Source organism: Gouania willdenowi, chromosome 11 (assembly GCF_900634775.1).
Source record: "Gouania willdenowi chromosome 11, fGouWil2.1, whole genome shotgun sequence".
NCBI lineage: Eukaryota > Metazoa > Chordata > Actinopteri > Blenniiformes > Gobiesocidae > Gouania > Gouania willdenowi.
Genome location: NC_041054.1, coordinates 17,572,999 through 17,596,614, shown reverse-complemented (window position 1 = coordinate 17,596,614; position 23,616 = coordinate 17,572,999). Strand labels below are relative to the sequence as shown.

At 37.6% G+C, this 23,616-nt stretch overlaps 1 protein-coding gene across 1 annotated transcript in view; it reads right to left on the bottom strand.

Moving 5' to 3' along the window:
- angpt2b (angiopoietin 2b) overlaps nt 1-22,849 on the bottom strand; it is a 34,613-nt gene extending 11,764 nt beyond the window's left edge. Inside the window, exons 1-6 of the mRNA XM_028461372.1 lie at nt 22,561-22,849; nt 21,899-22,433; nt 13,839-13,994; nt 11,115-11,236; nt 4,629-4,861; nt 2,764-2,888 (exon numbers count right to left, since the gene is read on the bottom strand). Coding sequence (XP_028317173.1) covers nt 2,764-2,888; nt 4,629-4,861; nt 11,115-11,236; nt 13,839-13,994; nt 21,899-22,210 — 948 coding nt within the window. The 5' untranslated portion in view covers nt 22,211-22,433; nt 22,561-22,849. The remainder of the gene's footprint in view (nt 1-2,763; nt 2,889-4,628; nt 4,862-11,114; nt 11,237-13,838; nt 13,995-21,898; nt 22,434-22,560) is intronic.
- Between the last annotated feature and the right edge of the window lie 767 nt (nt 22,850-23,616).

The window sequence follows — 23,616 nt, the reverse complement described above, 5'->3', positions numbered from 1 at the left end:
TTAGAGATTACATGATTAATTATGTTTATTCTATGAGTAATTACAATTCAAGGAAGCTTTCACGGTAATCCTGTCAAACTATGCATTTTACAAAGCTGTCAGTGTCACTTTAGTTAGGTGTCATGTTTGATTTTTGGATTTTTTTTTTCAGCTGTGCTTACTTTAGTTACTTTAAATTTTCTCTGAAAAATAGTAGGATCAACACAATACAATCCATGTTGATGAAACAAAATGTTCCTTGCTTGCTGTTGGCACCCTGCCCTTAAAAAAATACTCCCCTGTCAATATTTCCAATGCATTGATGGAACTTTATACAGTAGTCCCTCGCTATAACACGGCCTCTGTGTTTCGCAGATTTTTTTTTACAGTGCAATTTTGGATGCATTTTTTTTTTTTACAGCGTATGAATGCGCATTGTGTTCTGCGTCCTGATTGGATAATGCTGCATTCACCCACCAGTGACACATCCAACTCGGGTTTCACTGCCTTTTCTCCTTTGATAAACATAAACCACCAGTGAAAAATGCCGGTGTGATTAGCGGCTAATGCTAACCTAGCTCAGTGCTACAGAGAGAACTTTTACCTGCTACTACCTTCTCACTGAATAAAGGCCGTGTCATACAGCTCCAGGTGGTCACACACAGCTTCTACTCCATGGTTGAATGGGTGAACAGACCGGTGCCCGTGTTGACGGCTTGACGTCCTCGTCAGCAAAGACTCTGAATGCGTTCGGAATCGCTAGCAGTGTGACTCTGAAGTGCTGTATGTTTGAAAACAGCTTTATGTTTTAAAAACCACGAAGGTTTGAACTTTGAGAGTGTTTCAACAAGAGAGAAATGTTGTTTCCTGTCTGAGAAAAGTGTATAAAGTGTGTGGTGAGGGGTTTTAAAGCCTTAAAACATGTATAATAATTGTAAAAAATAAAGCTGACTACATCGCGGATGTCGCCTATTGCGGGTTATTTTTAGAACGTAACCACCGCGATAAATGAAGGACTACTGTACAACAAAATATGTCCTTTTGGGCTGGACGATATATAGAGATTTAAGATGTATTGAGTTTTGTATTTTGGCGATATAGGAAATTACAATATCTCCTATAATGATCTATATACCTGCGTGTGCGTGCGTGTACACAATATATATATATATATATATATATATATATATATATATATATATATATATATATATATATATATATATATATATATATATATATATATAATATATATATATATAATTTATTATTTTATAGCCTATTCTGTATTAGAATACTCGTTTGATGAGTAGCCGCTTTCACTACTTCCCAGAACAGCATGAAAAGCACAGTTAGATAATCATTGAATGTGTCCTAACCCAGACCATCCCCTAAATGAGCCACACTACAGAACCCACTCACACGTGCTGCCCCTTACCGGAGAAAAAGCCAAAAAGTGGTACTTACGTTACAGAGTCGACTAATCAAAATACTTGATAGATTAGTCGACTACAAAAATAATTGTTAGATTAGTCGACTACAAAAATAATTGTTAGATTAGTCGACTACAAAAATAATTGTCAGTTGCAGCTTTATTGTATATCGCCATTTTGCGAAAAAAAAAAAAAAAAAAAAATTATGAATTTCGGTTCATATTGCCCAGCTCTATCCTATTACAGTTTTCCAACAAGCAGTTCCACATTTGGATTGTGGTGTCAGTATCTACCAGTAACTGATATTAGACCAAAGTTCTTGCCTCAGAAATACACAAACATATACATTTTAGTATTTCAAAGAGAAATAATCCTAAAATTAAACAAAACAATGTTTTGTCAAAAACACAGCTTCGAGTGTTTGTAAAATGTTTGTTTTGCTTTCGTTTATGCCGTCATCATACATAAACTGTCATTTTTAGCTAAACAATCACACACTATTGACGGATGTTGCCAATTCCTGCCTTATATACAATCACAAATCCACTTTCCAGTTTTGCTCTTTCACAAAAACAAAGAATTTTGTATCAGCTTGGTTTCCCTCCAGCCACCCAGCCTGCCAGCCACAATGGCATTAGATGGCAGAGATTGAAAGCCACAGTGATCGAGGGAGTTTTAACGTACGTGTGCTGGCCCCAGTTGGAAGGAAACACATGGCAGCAGTGCCCAACACCTGGCAGCCTTACCCACAGGAAATGAAGAGGAAGAGCGAGAGAAAACACTGGCAGCAGGCAACACTGCCAACAGCAAACAAGACTGAAAGTAATGAATAACAGAGACCTGTTTTTGCTGTTATTCAAGAGGAACAATCCAAGAAGTGAGACCTGGCACAAGCCTTATATGAGTTAGCATGGCTTAGCTGCCTTTTTTTTTTTTTTTTTTTTTTTTTTTTAGACGAAAGCACTTCCTTAACTGCTCCTTTTCAATTTAGATTTAGTAGCACACACCTTCTCACATGGGGTTTTTGGGGCCGACTAATCCGACAGCTTGTTATTTTAGATTTCTGTAACACGTCAGGGCATCGCCACAGACGTCTGCACCAAAGCTCCAGAACATTATTGTGATATCAGGCCAGATTGTTCCCTCAATGCTTCTAGCATCAGTAAAAAACAATGATAAGTCTGTAAGACTGACAATCCAGACTGGTAAAACCCTTTTAAGCAAATACAAGTGGAACCAATCCTATTGTAGCTCAGGAAAGAAAACAAGACGGATTCACACAGGAAGAAGAAGAAAAAAAGGTTCGGGTGACAAACATAAAGGCCAGAAAAACCCTTTGAATTTGTCTCACCTTGACGATTTGGGTAGAGTTGGCGAGACGTATGCTATACACCCCACTCTCTTTGAATCCAGCTCGCAGGATCTCCGAACAGTCCCTGAAGCTGAGAGACTTTTCCTTTTGCACACTGGAAACTTCTGCCAAAACATACAAGCATAAATATGTAGTACGGTGTACATTTTAGGACATTGTCAGTTCTCAGTGAGGTACTGTATCTCTCAGGTCATCTATCAGATGAAACAGACTCATGTCTCAGCAAAACGATGTCTCAAACAAACAAACTGAAAACAAGCGCCGTCAAATGGCACGACCTCAGGCTTCAAAATAAGTCCTTCGACTGAACGACCTCAGGCCTTAAAATAACGACATTTTATTTTGAAGGAACCGAAAGTACATGTGAGGAAGTAAGTTCAAATCCCGTTCTTTCCTTTTATTTTTTTTTTAAAGCTATATCCACTTATTGTTTGATTATTAAATCTATAGTTAACTGAAATGTTGATATAGCTTAACCTTTAAAAATAAAATAACTTTCAACTTACTTTCGTATCCAAAGCAGCACATATTGATGACGTCATCTGTATTTCCATATGTGTATTTTGAAAACTGTTATTTTATTTAGCAAAGTTTTGTGTAACAGTGCATTTATTAATAAATACAATATGTGGATATATCTTAACTAATAAAAACAATAAAAGGAATGACTGGCTTTCGAACTAACTTCATGTGTACTTTTGGTTCCTTCAAAATAAAACGCCATGTCGTGTTTTAAAGCAGAGCTAAGTAACTTGTGCTTTGCGCTCCCCCTAAAGGTCACTTTTGGTTATGTCACTGTCGTAAACACTCTGCACACCCTGCCACCGGCCCCTCCCCACAGCTACATGTGCACCTTTGCTCTCCCAAGACGGTAGCAACCCATCACTGAAAAATATTAATACAACAGTGACACTAAGCGTGCTTTCACACATATAGTCCCATGTGACCATGTGAACAGTATGAGGAAGAGAGACAAGTAAAATTAATGAATGATGAGGGAGTAATATGGAAAGGAGTGTGGAAATGTGTGTGTTGTGTTTGTGCTGACAAAACAGCTCTGAAAATGGATGGATGGATGGACAGATAGATACAGTAGATAGATAGATAGATAGATAGATATATGGATATTTGTGTGTGTGCTGCCTGACGGAACGGTGGGTTGCGAGTGTGTGTGCTTCCTGTTGCCGCAACGACAGTGTGTTTGTATTGGGCTGCTGTAAAGCAGTACGTTTTGGCACCGGGTTGGAGGGAGGAAAGCTGCTTGTGCGGTTTTTCTGTCCAGAAACAGCAGGGGGAGATGAAAGACTCCCCAATCACCCCATAAACACTTGTATTACCCTCACATGGACTATGAGAAGGATTTATTAAGGTGAAAAAGTTACTTAGTTCTGCTTTAAGGCCTGAGTCTGTTGAGTCTGACTTTTATTTTGAAGCCTGAGGCCATTTGATGGCGCATGGTTTGATAAGTGAGGCCGTTAGATTTGACTGAGGTTTTGCTGAAACATGTCTGTTTGGTCTGATAAATGACAGAGGTTTTCCTGATACCTGATACCTCACTCTGAGACCTGAGGATGTTCTAAAACGTACACCGTAGTGTACAGATGGCTATCGTAAAGGCTTTGCAAGGAAACACAAATCCAATGAGAGTTGCGTTGCTTTGCTATATGCTCTTTTATTTTGAGGTATCGGTAAGAAATCAGTCTGTTTTTAAATCTTCCCCTTTAACAAAATGAAACACCCTGGCCTTTTTAATACTATATCTTACTGTTTATTCTACACATGTCTTTTGTTTAAGAATCATAACAAACTATTTAGGCTTGTTTTCCAGTGAACAGTAAACGCACCATTGCAGTGATTGACCATAGCCAGCAGCTGCTGCACAGTGTCAGTGAGCACGGCCTGCTGTCTCTGGAGGGTTGTGCTGTTGAGTGTAGAGCTGCCCAGTTCACCTTGAAGCTGACTGACTAGTTTGCTCTGCTTTTCCAGAAGCTCTTGAAGTTGCTGCTTTTCACTCTGCAGACCGTGCAACTCTTTCCCATAGCGAGCCTCCAGCGCTAACAGTCTTTCTTCCAGAAAACTGTCAAAAGCAAAGCGGAGAAAAAAAAAAAAAAAAACACTATACATGTATATAGTAATAAGATTTCAGAGAATGATGTTAGGTATGTTATAATAAAGTGCTCAACTTAACTTATGACATCATCTTTCACCTCTTGTCGGCAAGGCCTTACCACCCTGTGCTTAATTCATTCAACAGGACAATCCTAATGTGTTCCAAATTGCATACTAGCGTACTTCTCATACTGAGTCTGACATCAAAATGAGTATTGAGTATGTATGAGAAAGTATGAAAAGATTGAGTACGCGAGAAATACCCGGATGTATACGACATCGGGACATTTTTGAAGTATGCACGGTAGGCATACTAGTCAGTCATACTCTACCACCCAATGATGCATTGCGAGCAGGACATAAAATCGTCCTGGGACTGGCTTGAAGCTAAAATGAAACAATCCCTTTTCAAAACAAAAGCATTTCTTCTTTCATTAGTTTTTAACGCTTTTGGAATTAGAGCTCTTGTTTTGAAGTTAACTCAAAGTTTAGTCAGTAGCATAATGGCGAGACTATGAAAATCTACAAAATGTCGGCATTACATGTGTTTTCTGCAAGTTTAATGGATCAAATGACCACATGTTGATATTCTACTTTGTCACCTTTTCACTTAAAATGTTTCCATGACTTTAAAAGCTGGCAAATCAACGGAGATTATTACTCTCAATGTGGTTCAAAATGGTTCGAAATGCATCTTGGGAAACTAAACTAAAGTATACTTCAGTGGGAATGTTAGACAAAAATGTGCTCCAGTGACACAGTCAAACTCGGAAAATCAAGATATATTTGTGCCTTTTTCTCGTGAAAACAATGGATTTTACTAGTTCTAATTAGGCATTATTTTTTACTGTCGTAATTACAGCAGATAATAAAAAAAAATTAAATGCTTTTGGAAGGAATAAAAAAATAAGCAATTAATTTTAAATGGGTATCAGGATACAGTATTAATTTGCATTTATTCACAGTTATAGAGAATAAGTGGCAATAGTAGACAGTTCACTATTATAATCAAGCCTTTTGCAACACAGGTTCTTTCAGGGGGTTTCATCCAGAGATTTTACAGTTTAATCTAAACATGCACACATGTATTCAGAGACTGCCATATAAAGTAATGCATTACACGGTTTAAGTACATCAGGAGTACCCAAGTGCAGTCCCCAAGTTCCCCCAATCCTACATGGTTTAGATATTTCCCAGCTCGAACACACCTGAATCTAATGATTGTGTAATCAGAACAAGCTAACCTTTACACTAGCGTAGCATCTAAAGTATGCAGGAAAGGGGTTTTCCAGGATCAGAACTGCAGGATACCTCTGGTATAAATCATTTTGAAGAGCTTTTATGGAAAAGCAGATGTCTCAGTTTTTATTAATTTTCGGAATTTTTTTTTTTTTTTTTTTATGGTTTAGTTCAGGTTAAACAAGTCATATCAAAGTTGAATGGCTTTGACCAAGTAGAGGATATCACCTCTCAAAAGCCACCCAACTTTAAATTTATTTTGTATAATATGCGCTAAATTATGGAAAACATGTTTACTGAAAACTGCTTTTTCAAATGACTTTGAAATTAAATTGCTTTAAATTAAAACTGAAAACTGATATTTTCAGTCAGAGTAAGTTTCCAAAAGCTTTTCTGCTCTTGACCATGACAAAGACTTGGTTACTCCCCAGCACACAATCATTGCATTTCTACATTGTATTAACTCTGAGCAATGAATTTAACATTTTTTTTTTTAATATATCAACTTCTATTGCTATATTTATGCATTATATCTTTGGTATCAAAGCCAAACATTGTTCCAGTGGTAGTCCATCACTCACTTCAGGTCTGGATTCATATGATGCAAAATACTTGGGTAAAGGTTTCAAAACCTGTAGTTACGGTAAATTAGGGCTAAACAATTTTGGAAAATCAAATTGTGATTTTTTTTTTTTCCCTCTATAGAGGGTTTTCGCCGACGTCACTTTCTGGGCAGTAACCCAGATGCGCGGCCATGCTGGTGGTAAGCGGCTGTTGACACTACATGTTGGAGGCTCACAGAGGAGTACTCTGCGATAGATAAATCATATAAAAGCTTCTCAAAATACATTATAGATGCAAAGGCATACAGGAAGGACTTGGTCCGCAGGAAAGGAAACGATATTTGGAAAAAAATATGGTTAATTGGTGGTGCAGATCCATATGAGTCAGCTTCCTCGTCTTGGATCAATGACGACCTAGATTTCACCAAGCCCATACACAGCAGAAGACCTTATAGAAGTTTGGAGGTTGGCTGTGGCTGCAGAGGCTCGCGTTAGCAACGGATATACTGTATATCAACAAACAACTCAGCATGCTGAGTTATCTGTTAATATACAGTCTATCCAAAACTGTTAGAACTGCACAGTTCTAATAATTTCACAGTGAACCTGCAGCGTAGTTACTCTAAAAATGTATACGACCGCCAGGCAATCTAAGATTCAGGCAAATCAAACCGTTATACGTCGGCTACATCCAGCAGTCTAGGAAGCAGCGGAGCCTCGCACCAGCAATGTCCGCCAGCGGAGGAGACGTAAGAGGTGTGGTCGGAAGCAGGAGCGGGGCTAGCAACCAAGCTAAAAGCAAATCCTCAGAGAACGGCACTTCCTTCCATCCAGCATTCTAATGTCCGCTCCCTGGAGAACAAACTGGACTACCTTAAACTGAATTTAAATGCAAGACGAGATGAGGGGGCAGTGTTTGCATATACATCAATAACAACTGGTGCAACAACGGTGAGCTAGTCTCATGTCACGGCTCTCCTGATGTAGAACTACTGACTATACAATGCAGACATTGTTATCCTTGATCTGATATAACTTTTGTTCTTGTCACGATCTGACAAATTTGTACAGCCAAAAACACGGGAATATTTCACCATTTCCTCTCAAAAATCAGGATTTGCCCGTTTGCGGGCTGTGCTGTTTGTAAACCGGCTGCTTATCTCCAAAATGGCTACTTCCGGGTTGATGACGCGCCATGGAAACACTCTATGTTGCCATTGCGATTTAATATGCAATTATTTTTTCCAAGGGCCTCTTGTCATATATTTTTCAATGACCACAAGCAATCTGTTTCATAATAAACAAATAAACTTATTTAAACTTTAAATGAATATCACGACAATAAAGCAAACAAATTTGTGGCTTTACCTCTTCAACATATCTAACTAATTTCACGTTTCATGAAACATGTAAACATGTGGACTGCACTTTTTAAACACTCTGAACTTAACAGGACAGTACAAGACGGGACAAGAAAAACAATTTTAAAAAAATCATTAAAATGCAGCCTTTGCGATTAGAAAATTGCGTTTTATATCGCGATAATATGCAATTAATCGTTCAGTCCTACTGTAAATGCAGAATCTGTTCATCCAGAATTCACAGCACGAACTCTGTATTATCAGGAGGTTGATTCATAAACAGGAGCGCGCTAACATCTTAACACCTGTATTCCTTCTGTACGCGCAGAAGGCCATTTATTCTGAGCCGCTCTATCATACGCGTGGGGCAATAATCTGTGTGTGAAGCACGTGGCACACCCACACCTCTAAATGAAGATCATAAATCCCGGCAGCTTAAGTCTTTATAGCTTTGACTAATGATTTTGCAGCACTTATTTATTGAAACAATTCAGCCACCCAGTTATAACTAACTACGTCTGAGCTCTGTGGGCACACAGGCACTAAACTAAAGACACATCCTTAATCTAACTACTTGAGCCAATGGCTTTGTAAGAGGGAGAAAAGATGGATCCATTCAAATCATTTTTACGTCCATTTCAAATTCAGTTTATGAGGAAACACTCAAAGCTCAATGACCAAGGGTCTTCAATTGGATTTTACTTTGAATAGTCAAATATTAAAACATGATATTAAACCAGAAGAGCCATTTTCAGACAAGGGTCGATGAGTGAACAAATAAAGCCTGATACAGTACGTTACATTACACCCAGGCTTAATTACAATTAAGGCATCATTTGAATTGTAATTGTAATTTTAAAAAATATGTTGCTGTTGTATTTGTAATGAAACTGTAATCAAGTTCAGATAATTGAATTTTCATGACAATTACAATTATAATTTAACACAAAACTGGGGAACCATGTTACAGTTCTATGTACAGTTCTACACATGTGTAGTTAACATTTATTATTATTATTATTATTATTATTATTATTATTATTATTATTATTATTATTATTTCCCACATTTTAACATTTTAAATAATTGAAATCTAGGGGTATACTGACACACAAAAAACCCCAGACGCCCACACCAAAAATATCAATACTAATATTTGCATTGATTAGAAAGCCTAACAAGGTGATCAATAGATAGGAAATAAATTAGGTGATTTGTTTTTAATGTATTTCAGAGCTGATTTAGCACCCCTTTTCACAAGAGATGCTGAATTATTAGGTTGTTTATTTCAGGCTCAGTAATTGTGATTAATTGTAATTCAGATCATAATTGTAATTGTAATTCTAAGAATAAAAAAAAAAAAATTGTAATTTAATTGTAATTGGAAAAAAAAAAAAATGCTAGTCACTGTAATCATAATTTAATTGTAATTGAACATGGGTAATCAAAGACAGAATTGTAATTCAAAAATGTAATTGACCCCAACCATGATTACACCCAATGTTATCTTTTGTGTAGCCTTTATTTAACTATGGGTGTGTCAGTGAAATAAAGAATTTCTCCTTTAAGAGAGCCCTAGAAGCAGTTAGATTTAAGGGACTTGCTCAAGGTCCAACATTGATGGCCAACAGTAGATTCAAACCAGCAACTCTTTGGTTACAAGCCCACTTCCTTTAGCGTTAGGCCTCCACTGCCCAAATCATTTTTAAGCAGCACAAAAAAAAAGAAAAAGATTAATCTTATTAATCACAAATAAGATTAAAAAGAGCGCAAACTTCCGCCAAGTGTTAAATATCCTCTGAGCGCCAGTCCATCACAGGGCTTATTTACAAACAGAGATATAATTTTTTTTAATTATTTTGCTAATAATGAGCAATTAAGTTTTTGATGCAGTCTGATAAAATCAGATATTCGTTTTCTGGCTGATATCGAACCGATATCAATATCGGATCGAGACACCTCTAATAGTAATGTATGTATGTGCATTCATATATAATTATATATTTAGTAATATACTTGGTAATATATGTTCATATATATGCACGCATAAATAATAGTCTATTACAAAATGTAAGACATATTATTATATATATGAGTAAAAATATTGCAATATATTTTTCAATATATAGAAAGCAGCAATTAATGTAATGTATTTTTCAATATATTGTAATATGTTATTGTGTGTGTATATATATATATATATATATATATATACACGAATATATTTTTATGTACACTTTCAGTCAGTAATATATTGATAATCAATATATAGAAACATTTTTGCATAAGGGATGCCCCTATAAAAGGCCATAACACAAGCCACGTGTTGCCACATGTGCGACAGTTGTTTTTGTTTTTCTTCTGGGACGCTGGTTTTCTTTGGAGCTACTCCATCCAGACAGATGGAAATGACAAACAGATGCAGTGTGAGAAAATACCTATTCACAGCACCCACAGCCCGCTCCCCTTTTTCCCGTTACTGACCTTTATTTGACCTTGTGATGTTTGGGATACGAATGGGAAACCCCTCCTCCTCAATTCACTCACAAACACACATTTAACACAATACACATTATTTTGACGTTGCGCGCCTCGTTGTTTGGTCTCGATTAGGTCATTTCATATATTCTTTCACGTTTTGTTCGTCAGATAACTTTCATGCAAGTTCTGTATAAGTCCAGATTCTATTTCCTGCCGCCCAGCGAAAGCAAATTTAATTGGTGCAAACGAGTTGATGCAGAGCAACTTTCCCACGCCAGCTCATTTAATTAAAAAAGAAAAGGAAACAAAGGATCACACGGACACGAGCACATTTAATCAGTAATTGAAGCAACATTTTGGAGGGCACGGTTCTGGATCTTTCCGCAATTACACAGAAACAAAAGACAGAAAACAATCACTGTAATAACCACGATGCAATGGACCTTAAAAATGGCCCCCCCGATTGTGGCCTGTTATCGTTATGAAAATGAATAATTAATTTTGCAAGTGTTTAACTCACCCTTGACTGTCTAGTTATGTTTTTTTTAGTGTGTCTGTGTCATACTGTGATGGCCACCTGTTCTTATCGCTGAGACGGGAGATCTCCTGGGTCTGCAGGAGAATATGTTTCTCCAGCTGGTTAGTGAAGAGTGAGTACTCCAACAGCTGAATCTCAAGGCGGCTTGTCTGGTTTAACACCTACATGTCAATTAAAAGACAGAAAAGTCACTATGCAAGCAAGAAAATGCAGAAGGATGCACAAACATGTATATCAACTTTTAAATACTTTTGCAATGAGGACAAATACATGTTGAATATCATGATAGAAATACAATAATAATGATAATGGTAACACTTTGTAATAATTGTGCACTCCTTTAACTTTACATACACTTGGACACGTCTCATAAAAGTGCAAAACAAATGTACTCCATACATTTTTTCTTTCTTCCACCGTATCCAATCTTTTCAATGACTACAGACTTATCGATATATACAGTATAAAATGAATCATAATTTTCAAAGCCTTTTTATGTTTGTCTGAACTTCTTTATATCATGATAACCTCTTTTTTTCAGCAGGAAAAACACTAAAATTGCAGTATTTCCAAAAATAAAGGCAAAACTGAATTTTTTTAATGAAAAATTAAAAAAGCAAGCCTTGGTCTTGCTGTTAATTGATGGCAGAATTAATTTTTAATGCATAAATATTTTTGGCACAATGACAGTTTTAAAGAAAAAAATTACACCTGTACACCCTGTATATTTTGCTAGATGAGAAATCCAGGCCCTCACTAAAATTTCCCTAAAACTTTATGCAGTGGTCTCTGGTTGGTAGGGGGGTTATTACACCTAAAACATATTTTTCCTTTATTTTGAAGGTAGATATTTTGATCTATGAGGTATTGTTGGAAAATCATTACGATAAGTCATGATTATAGTATTTAAAAATGTGATTACAATAGGAGTCAATGGGGCTAATTTGGTCACGAGATTACTAAGTGTCAGTATGATTCATATCTCCTTTTCTATACACAGGAATATGGAGTTAAGCAAATACAAATAAAAAATAAATAGTGGCAAAATGTCATACAACGAGCTTTCAAAATAACCAGAATATTGAGAGGGAAAAAAATAAAAACACACAAAGTGTCACTTTTGGCCACAAAGATGCTCTGAGGGTTAACTGTATGTTAACTCATTCACTGCCAGCCATTTTCAGAATAGCTATGCCCCTCACTGCCAGTCATTTTAGAGCATTTTTGACACATTTTTAAAGACCTACAGAATATTTTGTATGAATAGGAATAGACACTACTTTCACTAAAAAAAAAAAAAAAAAAAGGTATCAAGCTTGTTTTGTTCTTCCATAATCAGCAGTTGAATATAGGTAATTTCACACAAAACACCAGATTCTGAGCAAAAAGCTGAGAAAACAGCCTTTTTCTGAAAAATCCAACAGTGATTTTGACACTTTTTTTTTTTTTTTTTTTTTTTGCTTTAGTGACACCTCAACATTGGTTTTTTTCTATAAAACTACAGAAACAATACTGAGACTGGGCTTTTGATAGCACAATTATTGTTATTGTTATCTGGGTCAGAATTGAATGGTTTTCTTAATGTATTTTGGTCTTCCTCCAAGTCTCTCCCCTCGTCAGTTCCCACACACACAACTTCCTCCTTTTCCCGGACATGCCGAGTCTCACCGCTTGGCCCGGTTTGTTGATCATTTTCTCTCACCATCGCAACAATCTCAATAGTCCACTTAGGTCCACACGTGCTCTGCTGAAGAGTGAGCTGCTGGATACTTCCCTCGTAGCGACATTTTCTGTCTCGTCCTTGGCTTCTCCCTCCCCAGCGAAAGTGATAATCACGGATAATCCCTCATCAAAAGGTGCGCTGCTGCCACCTACATGGCACCAGTTGGTCACTACATCATAGTACAAGGCCCATATTCATGGAAGAGCTAGGTCACACTGTCTCCTAGCAACCCCCGCTGAAAAACTCAATTGACGTGCATATACTTCATTGGCAGCGAGCGTTTTGATTTGAAACGATGTATATTAACGTCAATGGCAGTGAATAAGTTAATGATTTATAACTAATAATAATAATAATGGCTTGGATTTATATAGCGCTTTCTTCGAGGAGACTCAAAGCACATTACAGAAACCATTATTTATTCACACCAGTCACTCACACGGTCATACCGGTGGTGGTAAGCTACAATGTAGCCACAGCTGCCCTAGGGCAGACTGACAGACTAAGCCTTTCTAAATTACTGTATGTTTTACTTTCATTTGAAGAAAAAACCTGGGAATGTAATCTAAATAAAAAGATTAAGACAAAAAATTCAGAGGGAAAATATTAGGAGTAAAAACTAATAAAATCAAGGAAAACGAGCGCTATAAATGTAGAACTATAAACAAACACATTAAATCACAAGAACATTTGATTCTGTGTTTGGAATTTGAGGAAAACCTGGTTAAACATTTGGAAACGACAAATGAAACAAAATCTACTATTTGCACAGGTTGTGCTTTTATCATCCCCCCATAAGCTTGACAAATAAACTGTTGCAATAGTTGATTAACAGTTCTAAGACATGACTAGAAACAGGTCTTCATTGTGCTGTGGAGCTTTGTTTCATTTGGCTGCTTCTCATTTTACATCATTCACTCGGTATCATCATTTACCACATTTTTTTTTTTTCTAGCATTTCCAACCAGTTATTACCAATTCAAAAACAACAGTTGCAATGGTTTCACCCACTGGTGGATATTTGAGTCTTGGTAACTCACCTGGGTTTCAACGTCTGTTAGTTTTCGGGTTTGCTCGGCTGACTGGCTGAGGAGATTGGTTCCCATTTCCAGCATCGCGGCTGTTTGGGTGTGCACCGCAGTTCTTTTGATTTCCTCCATACCTGAGCGAACATTCTCCTGGATGAAGTTCTCTAGCTGGAAAGGGAGAAGATGGACTCTCAGGGCCGGGTTTAATACAATGCTAAATAAAGAGCGTTAATTTGGTAGTGCATACAAATAAATTGCATGCTTTTTTTGTCCACCTGTTAAAATTTTATACTAAAATTGTGCAAACAAAAAAAAAATGGTGGAGACGGCACTATTTTTCACAATAGAGAATGTGGGAGAATAAAGTTATAAACATATAAATTATAATTGAAAAAAATATGAATTACAGAGAAACAAGTCAATTCTGTGGAGAAAGCTATTCAATTCAACTTTCTCTCAATCTATACCGTATATACAGTATATATTCTATATATACATAGTACAAATCACAACAATAGTCATCTCATAGTGCTAAAACAATAAACAATTAAGTCTAGTAGCGATGGAGATATGAGGAAGAAAAAAATAGCAAAAAGGATTCAAAAGAAGTTTTTCAATTATTTTGGAATTTATTAATTCCCAGAAACGACTCTAAATAAAAAAAGATCCATTCTCTCGTCACCTTCTGACTTGTAACATCTGTGCATAAAGCTGTGAAAATTGAGACCAACCTCCCAAACATGCTAAATAAATTAACTGAAACAGCCACTACTTAGAAGATAGATTTTAGGCCCGAGCCCAACTTGAAATTTGAGCCGGGTCGGGCCGAGATGTCACCCATTAGTCTGTTTTTAATAAACACAAAAACACTTCTATATAGTTGTGGTATCATTTCTAAAGTGATTTCTGTTAGTAGTGGGACGGGATACTGACGGCGTTGTGTTGCGTTTTGTTGTTCACATTCACTGAATATTATTTGCTGATTTTGCTCATTCCTCACTTGCTGCTGGAGGGCAGGGAACAAATATGATTGTGTGCTTCAGTCAGGTCTGCACTCCACGCACGAGCCGCCCGGTCTGGTCTGCAATGCTGTAACGGACTGGGTTCTATATTCTGGTTCTGTTCCACTTGTGTGTATTCAGTGGTTAACTGATGCTGTCATTTCCCATGGCTGAGAAGGCGTCATGGTTACGTGCAGCTTTCTCTGTCAGTGTGTGTCTGTTTACATGTGTTCTGAGTGTTGATTGGCTGGGAGGCTGAGGAAAGGGCGGGCGTAAGCGAGGAAAAGAGTGAACATTTCTCTGTGAGTGTATGACGGTGTAAGATGGTAAATTTGTATGTTTGATTGTTTATTTTTGACGTGTTACTACGACCTCCATTAAAGCTTGTAAAACTGTGATAATGGCTTGAGTCATGTCATTATAATACCTTTTGGGCAGAGCTGCGGTGCATGTGCGCGCGTCCCCCCTCTCTCCGGTGGGAATGCGCTACCGGCAGCAATACGTTCAATAAAATAATAATTTACGTTGGGTTTGCTTTGGGCTCAGGCCGACAATTTAAGTTAATGGGTCGGACTCAGTTTGGTACGGGCTGGATTTTTTGGGCCCGATCTAATCTCTACCACTACTATCAGTCCCAGGTTTGGTAAACATGTGCTGAGTTTTTGTGCGTGTTATGTTATGTTACATCATTAGAGGTCATCTCGATAAATAGATTTCCAGTGCTATTTTGCGGATTCATCAGATCCTCTGTGCACATGGTTAGTAGATCATACGCAACACATGTTCACACGTGCTGTCAAGTTTTGGCAAGTTTTCACTCATGCAAACCTTTAGTTCATCATGCCCAGTGATCTATCTCTGGTTGAGTTGATTACATTTTAGCAGCGCTGGCAGACTAATGCAGTGGTAAAGAGGCAAACTTTGACAGATGTTTTTCACAACTCAATCTCCTATTTGACACCGTGATGGAGTCGCTAAGCTTAGTAACCTCAGGACAATCGAAATGATCTACCGCCCACCTCTTTATCCATCAACAGGTCTACCTTAGGCAAAAAACTGCCTGTTACATAATGAAAGAAAGCAATTTGCAGGGTTTTTGGATACTTTAAACAAGAAAACAGTGAAAAGTGTACATCAGGAGTTTGACATCAATATATTCATGAGCAGGTCCTCGAGGGTAGTCACACACACACACTCTATAATCAATCATGGGCCCAGTGAAATGAGCACTCGCAAAACCTCATCATAAGTTATACCCAGAGTAAAAATAGGTTGGCATCCATCTTGCTCCAATAAATAGATTTTCCTATTAATGCGGTCTGTCTTTGCAAATAAAATTGGGAAGTCAAAGTCCATTTTTCCCTGGCTAGTGGTAGTAGAGTGCAGGTACACATTCAATGGCCAGTAGCCTACGCTTTTTAGTAAGTAGAGAGATATCGAAGAAGAGAGCATTAATATTTATGACTCTTGGAGGGTGGGAACAAAATCAAACTTTACTCATTAAAGCACACGACTGGAAAATGAAGTCTCTGTGGAGCAAAGCACTCAGAATGATCCAACTAATGAGCAGTTGTTTGGTGAAAAATTGAAGTGAATACAGTATATGCTACACTTGCTTGAACTTACTCTTTTTAATTGAGAAACTTTTTTTAATATAGTACAATGCATTGGATTTTTGATTATGCATGTGCATAGTGGTTAATTGCTCCTATTTTTCGTAAAGTTTGAGAAATACTGTATTCGCAGGACTAATAGAGATGTATGCCCAATTATATGATTAACTTACTAATAATCACTCTCTGTACAGCTTTTGTTATCTGTTTAGGTTTTTTCCATAAGTCCCTTTCTTAATGAGTTCCTGAATGTAAATATATGATGATCCTTTGGGACCAGCGCGACAGAGGGGGACAATCAAATCCCCAAAGACTGAAAGTTATGGAGAGATAGTTCCCTTTTAATTATTTTTGCATTAAATAGCAACTCCATTGAAAGAAGCAGATTTTGCTGCATCATAATCAGCCTTGTACAACTGAGTCCAAATCTTTCCTATTCCAGCATTTGAGCAGGAACCGCATCAAGAGTTTTTCTCTATCCAATAGTTGTAGCCTGGCCACCTGTCAGGAAATGACATTCTTGCTGTGCCTGATATTCTAATTATTGAGCCAAAACAAGATAGATCTTCTTGCAAATAATAAATACTTAATCAGATCAGATTATAATGAAATAAGAGAGAACATCTAGTTTTGACTTAATGCGCGAATACAGCAATTCAATAAGTGTAACTTTACTACACGCCTGCAGACTTGAACATTCTTGGCCTTCAAAAGGTTGAAGTGAACACTCAATATTTTCTCACTCATGTTTACCCCATGTATGTGTATAATAGTATTTGATGAAGATGGACTTGTACTGATGAGTAACATTTCTGAGATATTGATGTGTTTCTTTTGCTGCCAAATAATTTCCAAATACATCTTTTTTTAGGTTGCCATGGGCTAAAGGATTTCCAAGCTCTATTCCACCTCTGAGAATGTGTTGGTGGCTTATTTTGAATTGGCAGGACATTGTAAATTGATACCGGATCAGTTAGATGGCTCCTTTAAATCAAACCTTTGGGTAAATAGTCACATATCCAGAAGAGTAGTTATCCACATGGTCAAGGCTTGAATAAGAATGTAATCTTAAATAACTTGAGCCAAACTTTTGCAAGCATAAAAAACATTATACGATGTCCCATTAAAAGCCTTGTTAGCTAACTAACAAACATTTATTACGATGAATTAGCTAGATTTGGCTTGACTATTGCTTTTGTTGTCAAACTTTTGTATCTTAGTCAAAAAGGTTCTGATTTTTTTGCCATATATTTAATCAATTCTTTTGAGAGTATTGCTTTATTTGATGCTCTTAAATTAAAAGTAAGAAGAGCACTCAGAAAGCATAAAACTGAACTAAGTGCCAAATCTTCTTTTTGCCAGATATTGGCAGTTATCTGGATCAGTGACCCTGATCATGTACCATCATCATTCACACTGTAAAAGCTTGTAAGACAAATCAACAATCCCCATTAATAATGAAGCAGTAGGTAGAAGTATTTGGAACCTCCCCCACCCCTATTTTTTTTTTTTTTTTTTTAATATGACATGAAATGCAAAATCCAGAATTCAATCCGGATTACACTTGTTGGGATAATTGAGCAACTAACCTTGACATAACAGAGTCAAATATATATATATATATATATATATATATATATATATATATATATATATAAAAAGGTCAATTATAAACCGAGATATTTTTAGGCAATGATGAGAGAGGGTATTTTAGAAATTTGAAACTGATCAAGAATCCGTACCTTGATCCGGATCTCCTTTAAAATGTAATTGAATCTTTAATTTGATTGAATCGTGGCCTATCGTCGGTCAAAATCTGTCTATTTGTATGGTTGCCGTACGGACAACCCCCTGTGCTATTGGTGAGTACGTTGCGTCTTAGGGTTAGGTTATAAACCAATATTGCAAGAATTTTTAGGATTACTTTTAAGACAAGGTTTAGTCTTAGTCACGTGGCCTAAACTGGCCAAATAGCGTAAAGACAGAATGTCGGTGTATTGATACGACAACCGTACGGATAGCCACTGCCTTCAATAAACACCAGTGAAAATATGACTACCTTAGCGGAGGTAGAAATCACTAGCATTATAACCAACTTGGATTGATGTGTTTAACCAGAACAAAGCAAATGTTGTGCACTTCAAACTGAAGATGTTTCTGTTCAGCATCCCCTGTTCAAAATAACTGGAAAAATGTATGCATTGTTGCTGTATTAGCATACTAATACATGCTGTTTCTTCTTTAAGGCTCCAACATTAGCACACTCACATTTCTTCTGCCAAGCCCTCAGGAAAGCAGGGAGAGAAATGGCTGGATGATGAAGGAAAGGTTATGATGGGGGGTTCGTCTAAAAGACAACAACCAGAGTTTTTACTTGGAAACACTACAGAAGAGAATCTGGAGCATTATTGCACTTTGATTGAGATTCCATTGTGGTACATCTTGTGAGTGCTGTTGATACCGGAGGCCTGGTTGTGTTTCCCTTCAGACGGTTTTAGGTGAAAGTCTCACAGACAGGGTGATATCCCAGAAGAGCTTTGAGTGGGATTGTGCAAGTTTTCATTTAAAACAACAAAAACACTCATATGCCTGAAGCTCTAGATATGTTAGGACTCTAAAGTATGCAGATTGGTGTAATTTGTTTCACAAGGTGTTGAATTTTTTTTTCCATCTCAGGTCAAAAGTCATTGTATGTAGGTGAACGAGGCTCTTAAGAACCAAATTATTGTTATTGTGGGAATCCCACCAACAGTGTGATCATGTATGCATCACTTTAGCTTGGTGGGGGTTAGTTGTTGAAAAGTTGGATCTTTGTGTTCATTCCAGGCGTTATGTGGAGGAAGTTGGCAGAAGAACAAGATGTGTGTCAGCGCTGCTTTTTTTCTGTAAACTGTGTCTCCTGCATGGCCGAGAGGGAGGTTAGAGAGGATCCATCGTGAATACTCAGGAAACCTGCATGATGTGTGATGATTTGTATTCTAAAGTTTAGCTTGTGCTTTTAAAACTTCATGCATGAGAAATGTTCTTTATACATGAGGAATAGGCACGCTGTCTCCATCTCTTTCCATCACTCACTCACACATACTGACACAGCACAGACTTATAGGATTGTTTTAAAGAACAATGCAGGCCAGGTGCACACAGGGAATATAAGAGTACCAGTACATTATTATACAGTATGTCTCTGTCTCCCAGTTGGATGAACTGGATTGGCAAATGATGCATAAAGATTTAGCATCGTAAATATGACAGCATGATAAGCAGCAGACTGCATGAAGGAAAGAACGAGAAAAGTATTTATTTTTTCTATTTTTCCTTTAAATTCTGCTGTGGATGAAAAGTGACTTGAGGACAGGAAAGGCTTTTTGAATTCGTATTACCCTATTTTCAGTCCTCCAATATAATCACCATATTCGCTCTGCGGCCAATCCAAACACTCCACAGAATTGCCTGTGATCAACCCAAGGATTAGTGGATTCCATAAATATTCTGCATACAAAAATGGCAAGCCTGCTGGAGATGGGCGTTGTGTCAATCTGTCAGTCACTGCTAGACAATGGCCTTTCACGAATGCTGTGCCCAGATGACCTTAGCAATGGAAACACCATTGTGCAGCCACTTTTAATCTTATCATTTCATTTGAGTCGGTCATAATCCCAGCTAAATAAAACCGGAAAGACCAACTGTATAGAGAGGAGAGCCGTTAACGTGTGTCTGTCACTGATAAACTTTTAGTAACAGAATTTAATTTCAATGGCATTTGAACTCATACTAAGCTTGTTTCACAGTGTTGCATAACAAGTGTTTAAAACAGTGAAGAGGGTTGTTTCAATTTACTTGTATTTTGTCTTGTTGTCTTTTCATGTAAATCCCAAACAAATGTAATGTTGCAATAAGAACTTTGTTGGAGTCATAACATTCCTTCCATGACTTCTCGTCCTCCGTTTTGCTTTGAATATATTTAAACGTTACGGGTTACACGCTTGAGGTTTCTTTCCAGTAATAAATAAGTACAAGGCCAGTCATACTTCCCCCTGTTGATTTTGAAATGATGCATAATCTACTAAAACTATAACCTAATTTGCAGCAACGCAGCCCCAAACTAGCAAAGAAGCTCAACTGTGCTTCACAGCTTTAATCAATTTATTATTATAGTACCGTTAAGCCTTTGAGGGAATACATCCATGACCATTTAGTCTACAGCCCTCAACCCCGTTCAGTTGTGTTTTCTACTTCTGTTCAGCCTGAATAGCAAATCATAAAACCCAATGCTCCTTAACAATTCTTGTCTAGACTTTGACACTTTTCTCATGCAGTATACTTTCTTGTTAGTTGTGTTATTATGCATAGTCTTGTAATGAGGCCACTTTGGTGTTTGTATATTACTCACTTAGTTTTAACCCTTCTAAACACACTGCCAGTTAAAACTATGTTGGTTAGGACAACTTTGGGGAAAGCGTTCTTGCATCTGACATCAAGGGTTAGGGCTGGGTGATCCGAGTAACTCCCATTAACTACGGTAAAACTTTGCAAGGTGTATGAATAATAAACACAAATTGTTGTTTTAACTTGATGATTAGAATACCTTTTTCTTTAAGAACCACTGATAAGATTATTTTTGTATATTTTACTGCAGTGTTGTGTTAAAAAAACAACTTATATTCAGCCACAATCCACCTCATATCTGCCATTAGTCTAGCTTGATACATTACTGCTCAGGCATCTCTTAAAACAGTTTAAAACAAGAAAAACAAAAGCCCTCATGGAGCACACACCTCCACCAAGCACTAAACATCCTCTTTGCCAGATATTGCAGTTATCTGGATCAGTGAGGAAATGTGTATCCTTATTTATAATGATTAAACTATAATAATACAAGACAATAACAATCCTAATCTGATCCAGATGAAACCCGGTGAGGTACTGTAACTTGGGAACTAACCTGACATAATTGATTCAAATTTCATAAAGATCTATTATAACACAAATCGAAATATACATTTTTTTTTGGAAATTTCAGCGGTAATAAGAGGTGACGATTTTTTCAATTTTTTAAACTGATCCAGAATCAGTATATTGATCTTAATCCTCTACAAACTTTAATGGAATCTTCCATCGCCAAAAGGTCCGTCTTTGTTTAAAATTTTCTACAAATCCCTTCAGTACTTTTAACTTTATCTTGATAACAAAATAACAAACAAACACTGGTGAAAATATTACCAGCTTGGCAAAGGTAAATAACCTTTATTAGATGAATGTTAGACAAAAAGGTCACAACTTTATGCAAGTACATGTACATGTACATGTATTCCAACCTGTGTTCTGTATACAGGATCTTGCATCTCTGTATTCTGAATTTAATAACATCAAGAGAAGTTTGCCCTGATTATTGGACATTCAAGCTCTGTTTGCAGATATTTCCACATGTTTCTGCTTCATAAAAGAAGGAATAGTTTACCTTCTGTAGCCACTGTGTGTTGTTTTCCATGGCACTCTCTAGGTTCTCCAGCTTCGTCTCTTGCCAGGAAGGCCTTTGGTTGTGCTTTTCTCTGGCTTGGCTTGTATCCGGTTCTGCTTCAGGTGGGGAATCACTCTGGAGGGTGTTGCTGACCTGCAGGTCTTTTAAGGGATGGCAGTGCTCCAGCTCAGGCAGGATGAAGGTGTAGCTGCAGAGGCCGTGCTGCACGTGGTGCTGCCGGCGCTCTGAGCAAATGGCAGTGGCCAACAGGTAGGCCAGGTAGGCTAAGGTCAGGGCCAGCAGACGGCCCATGTCAGGGTTACCACAAAACGGATATGTGGAGGAGTGGGTTAAACCTCCTGATACAGTGGTTTGATAGAGTTTCTTCTTTTGTGCTCCGCAGTGCTCTGCTCGTCTCCAGCACCTGCTGTGAATCTCTCTGTTTTTATCACTTCCACTGGGTCTCTTGTAGCTGGCGGTTGCATCCAAAAAGCCTTTTGCACTTCAGCCTGCCCTCCTGCTGTTATTTCGTAACCTTAAAAAGTAAAAAGCAAAGAAAAAACTCATTATATACAGGAAAGAGTGTATTGTTTTCTACCTCCAACACCCAGCCACCTCACGCAGCTCAGCCCAGGAAGCTGCACCACAAACTTTCCTCCCACCTTTTTATCCGGCTTCTGAAAAGTGACCTTCTTCTCCACTGCCGCTGCCGTCTTTTCAAGCTCCTGGAGTCCAGGTGTTGCTCTGTAGAAGCTGTGAGCAGAGAGTGGCCTGCTTCAGGATGTTAGTTGAAGCGGTAAACTCTTGAAGTACAGAGAGGCAGACACACACACACACGCACGCACGCACTCACACATACACACACACACACACACACACACACACACACATACACAGCTCCTTAGCACATAATCACTCAACCACCCTTCCCTCTTTGACGTCCTCCCTCCCTCTCAGGGTACTTCTGTTTGCAGGGGTTAGGAAAGGAAACTACAAAAACACTCTCTGCTCACCATCAGAACAATAAAAAAAAAAAAATACTGGGAACTTTCTATTCCAACTTCAAACCCCCTCCCCTTCCCTCCGCGCGCACACACACACACACACAAACACACACACACACACACACACACACACACACACACACACACACACACACACACACACACACACACACACACACTTTCCCTGCTTGTCTCATATCAGATTGTGATGTGTTTTATTGACATGAATCAATGTACTCCAACCAGGCTAGAGTGTTAGAATCTCTTTTTTGTTTTGTGTTCGTACCAGGCTTGGGGTCAATTGCATTTTTCAGTTACAATTACGTTTTCAATTACCCAGTTCCGTTACAATTCAAATACAGTGACCAGCATTATTTGCATTTACAATTGAATTAGAATTGTTTTGTATCCTCAGAAAGTCAGTTACAATTACTGAAGTTCAATTACAATTGATCACAAATACTGAGCCTGAATTAAATAACCTAATAAAAGTTAACTTTCCTTATGTGTTAGCTTTTTGTTAGCATCTCTTATGATAACGGGTCGTAAATCAGCTGTGAAATACACACAAAAAAAAAAAAAACATCTTTTATCTAATTTCTTTAATATCTATTGGTTACAATGTTAGGCTTCCTAATCAATGAAAATATTGATTTTAATATTTTTGGTGTGGACGTCTGAGCCTTTTTTGTGTCAGTATACCCCTTGATTTAT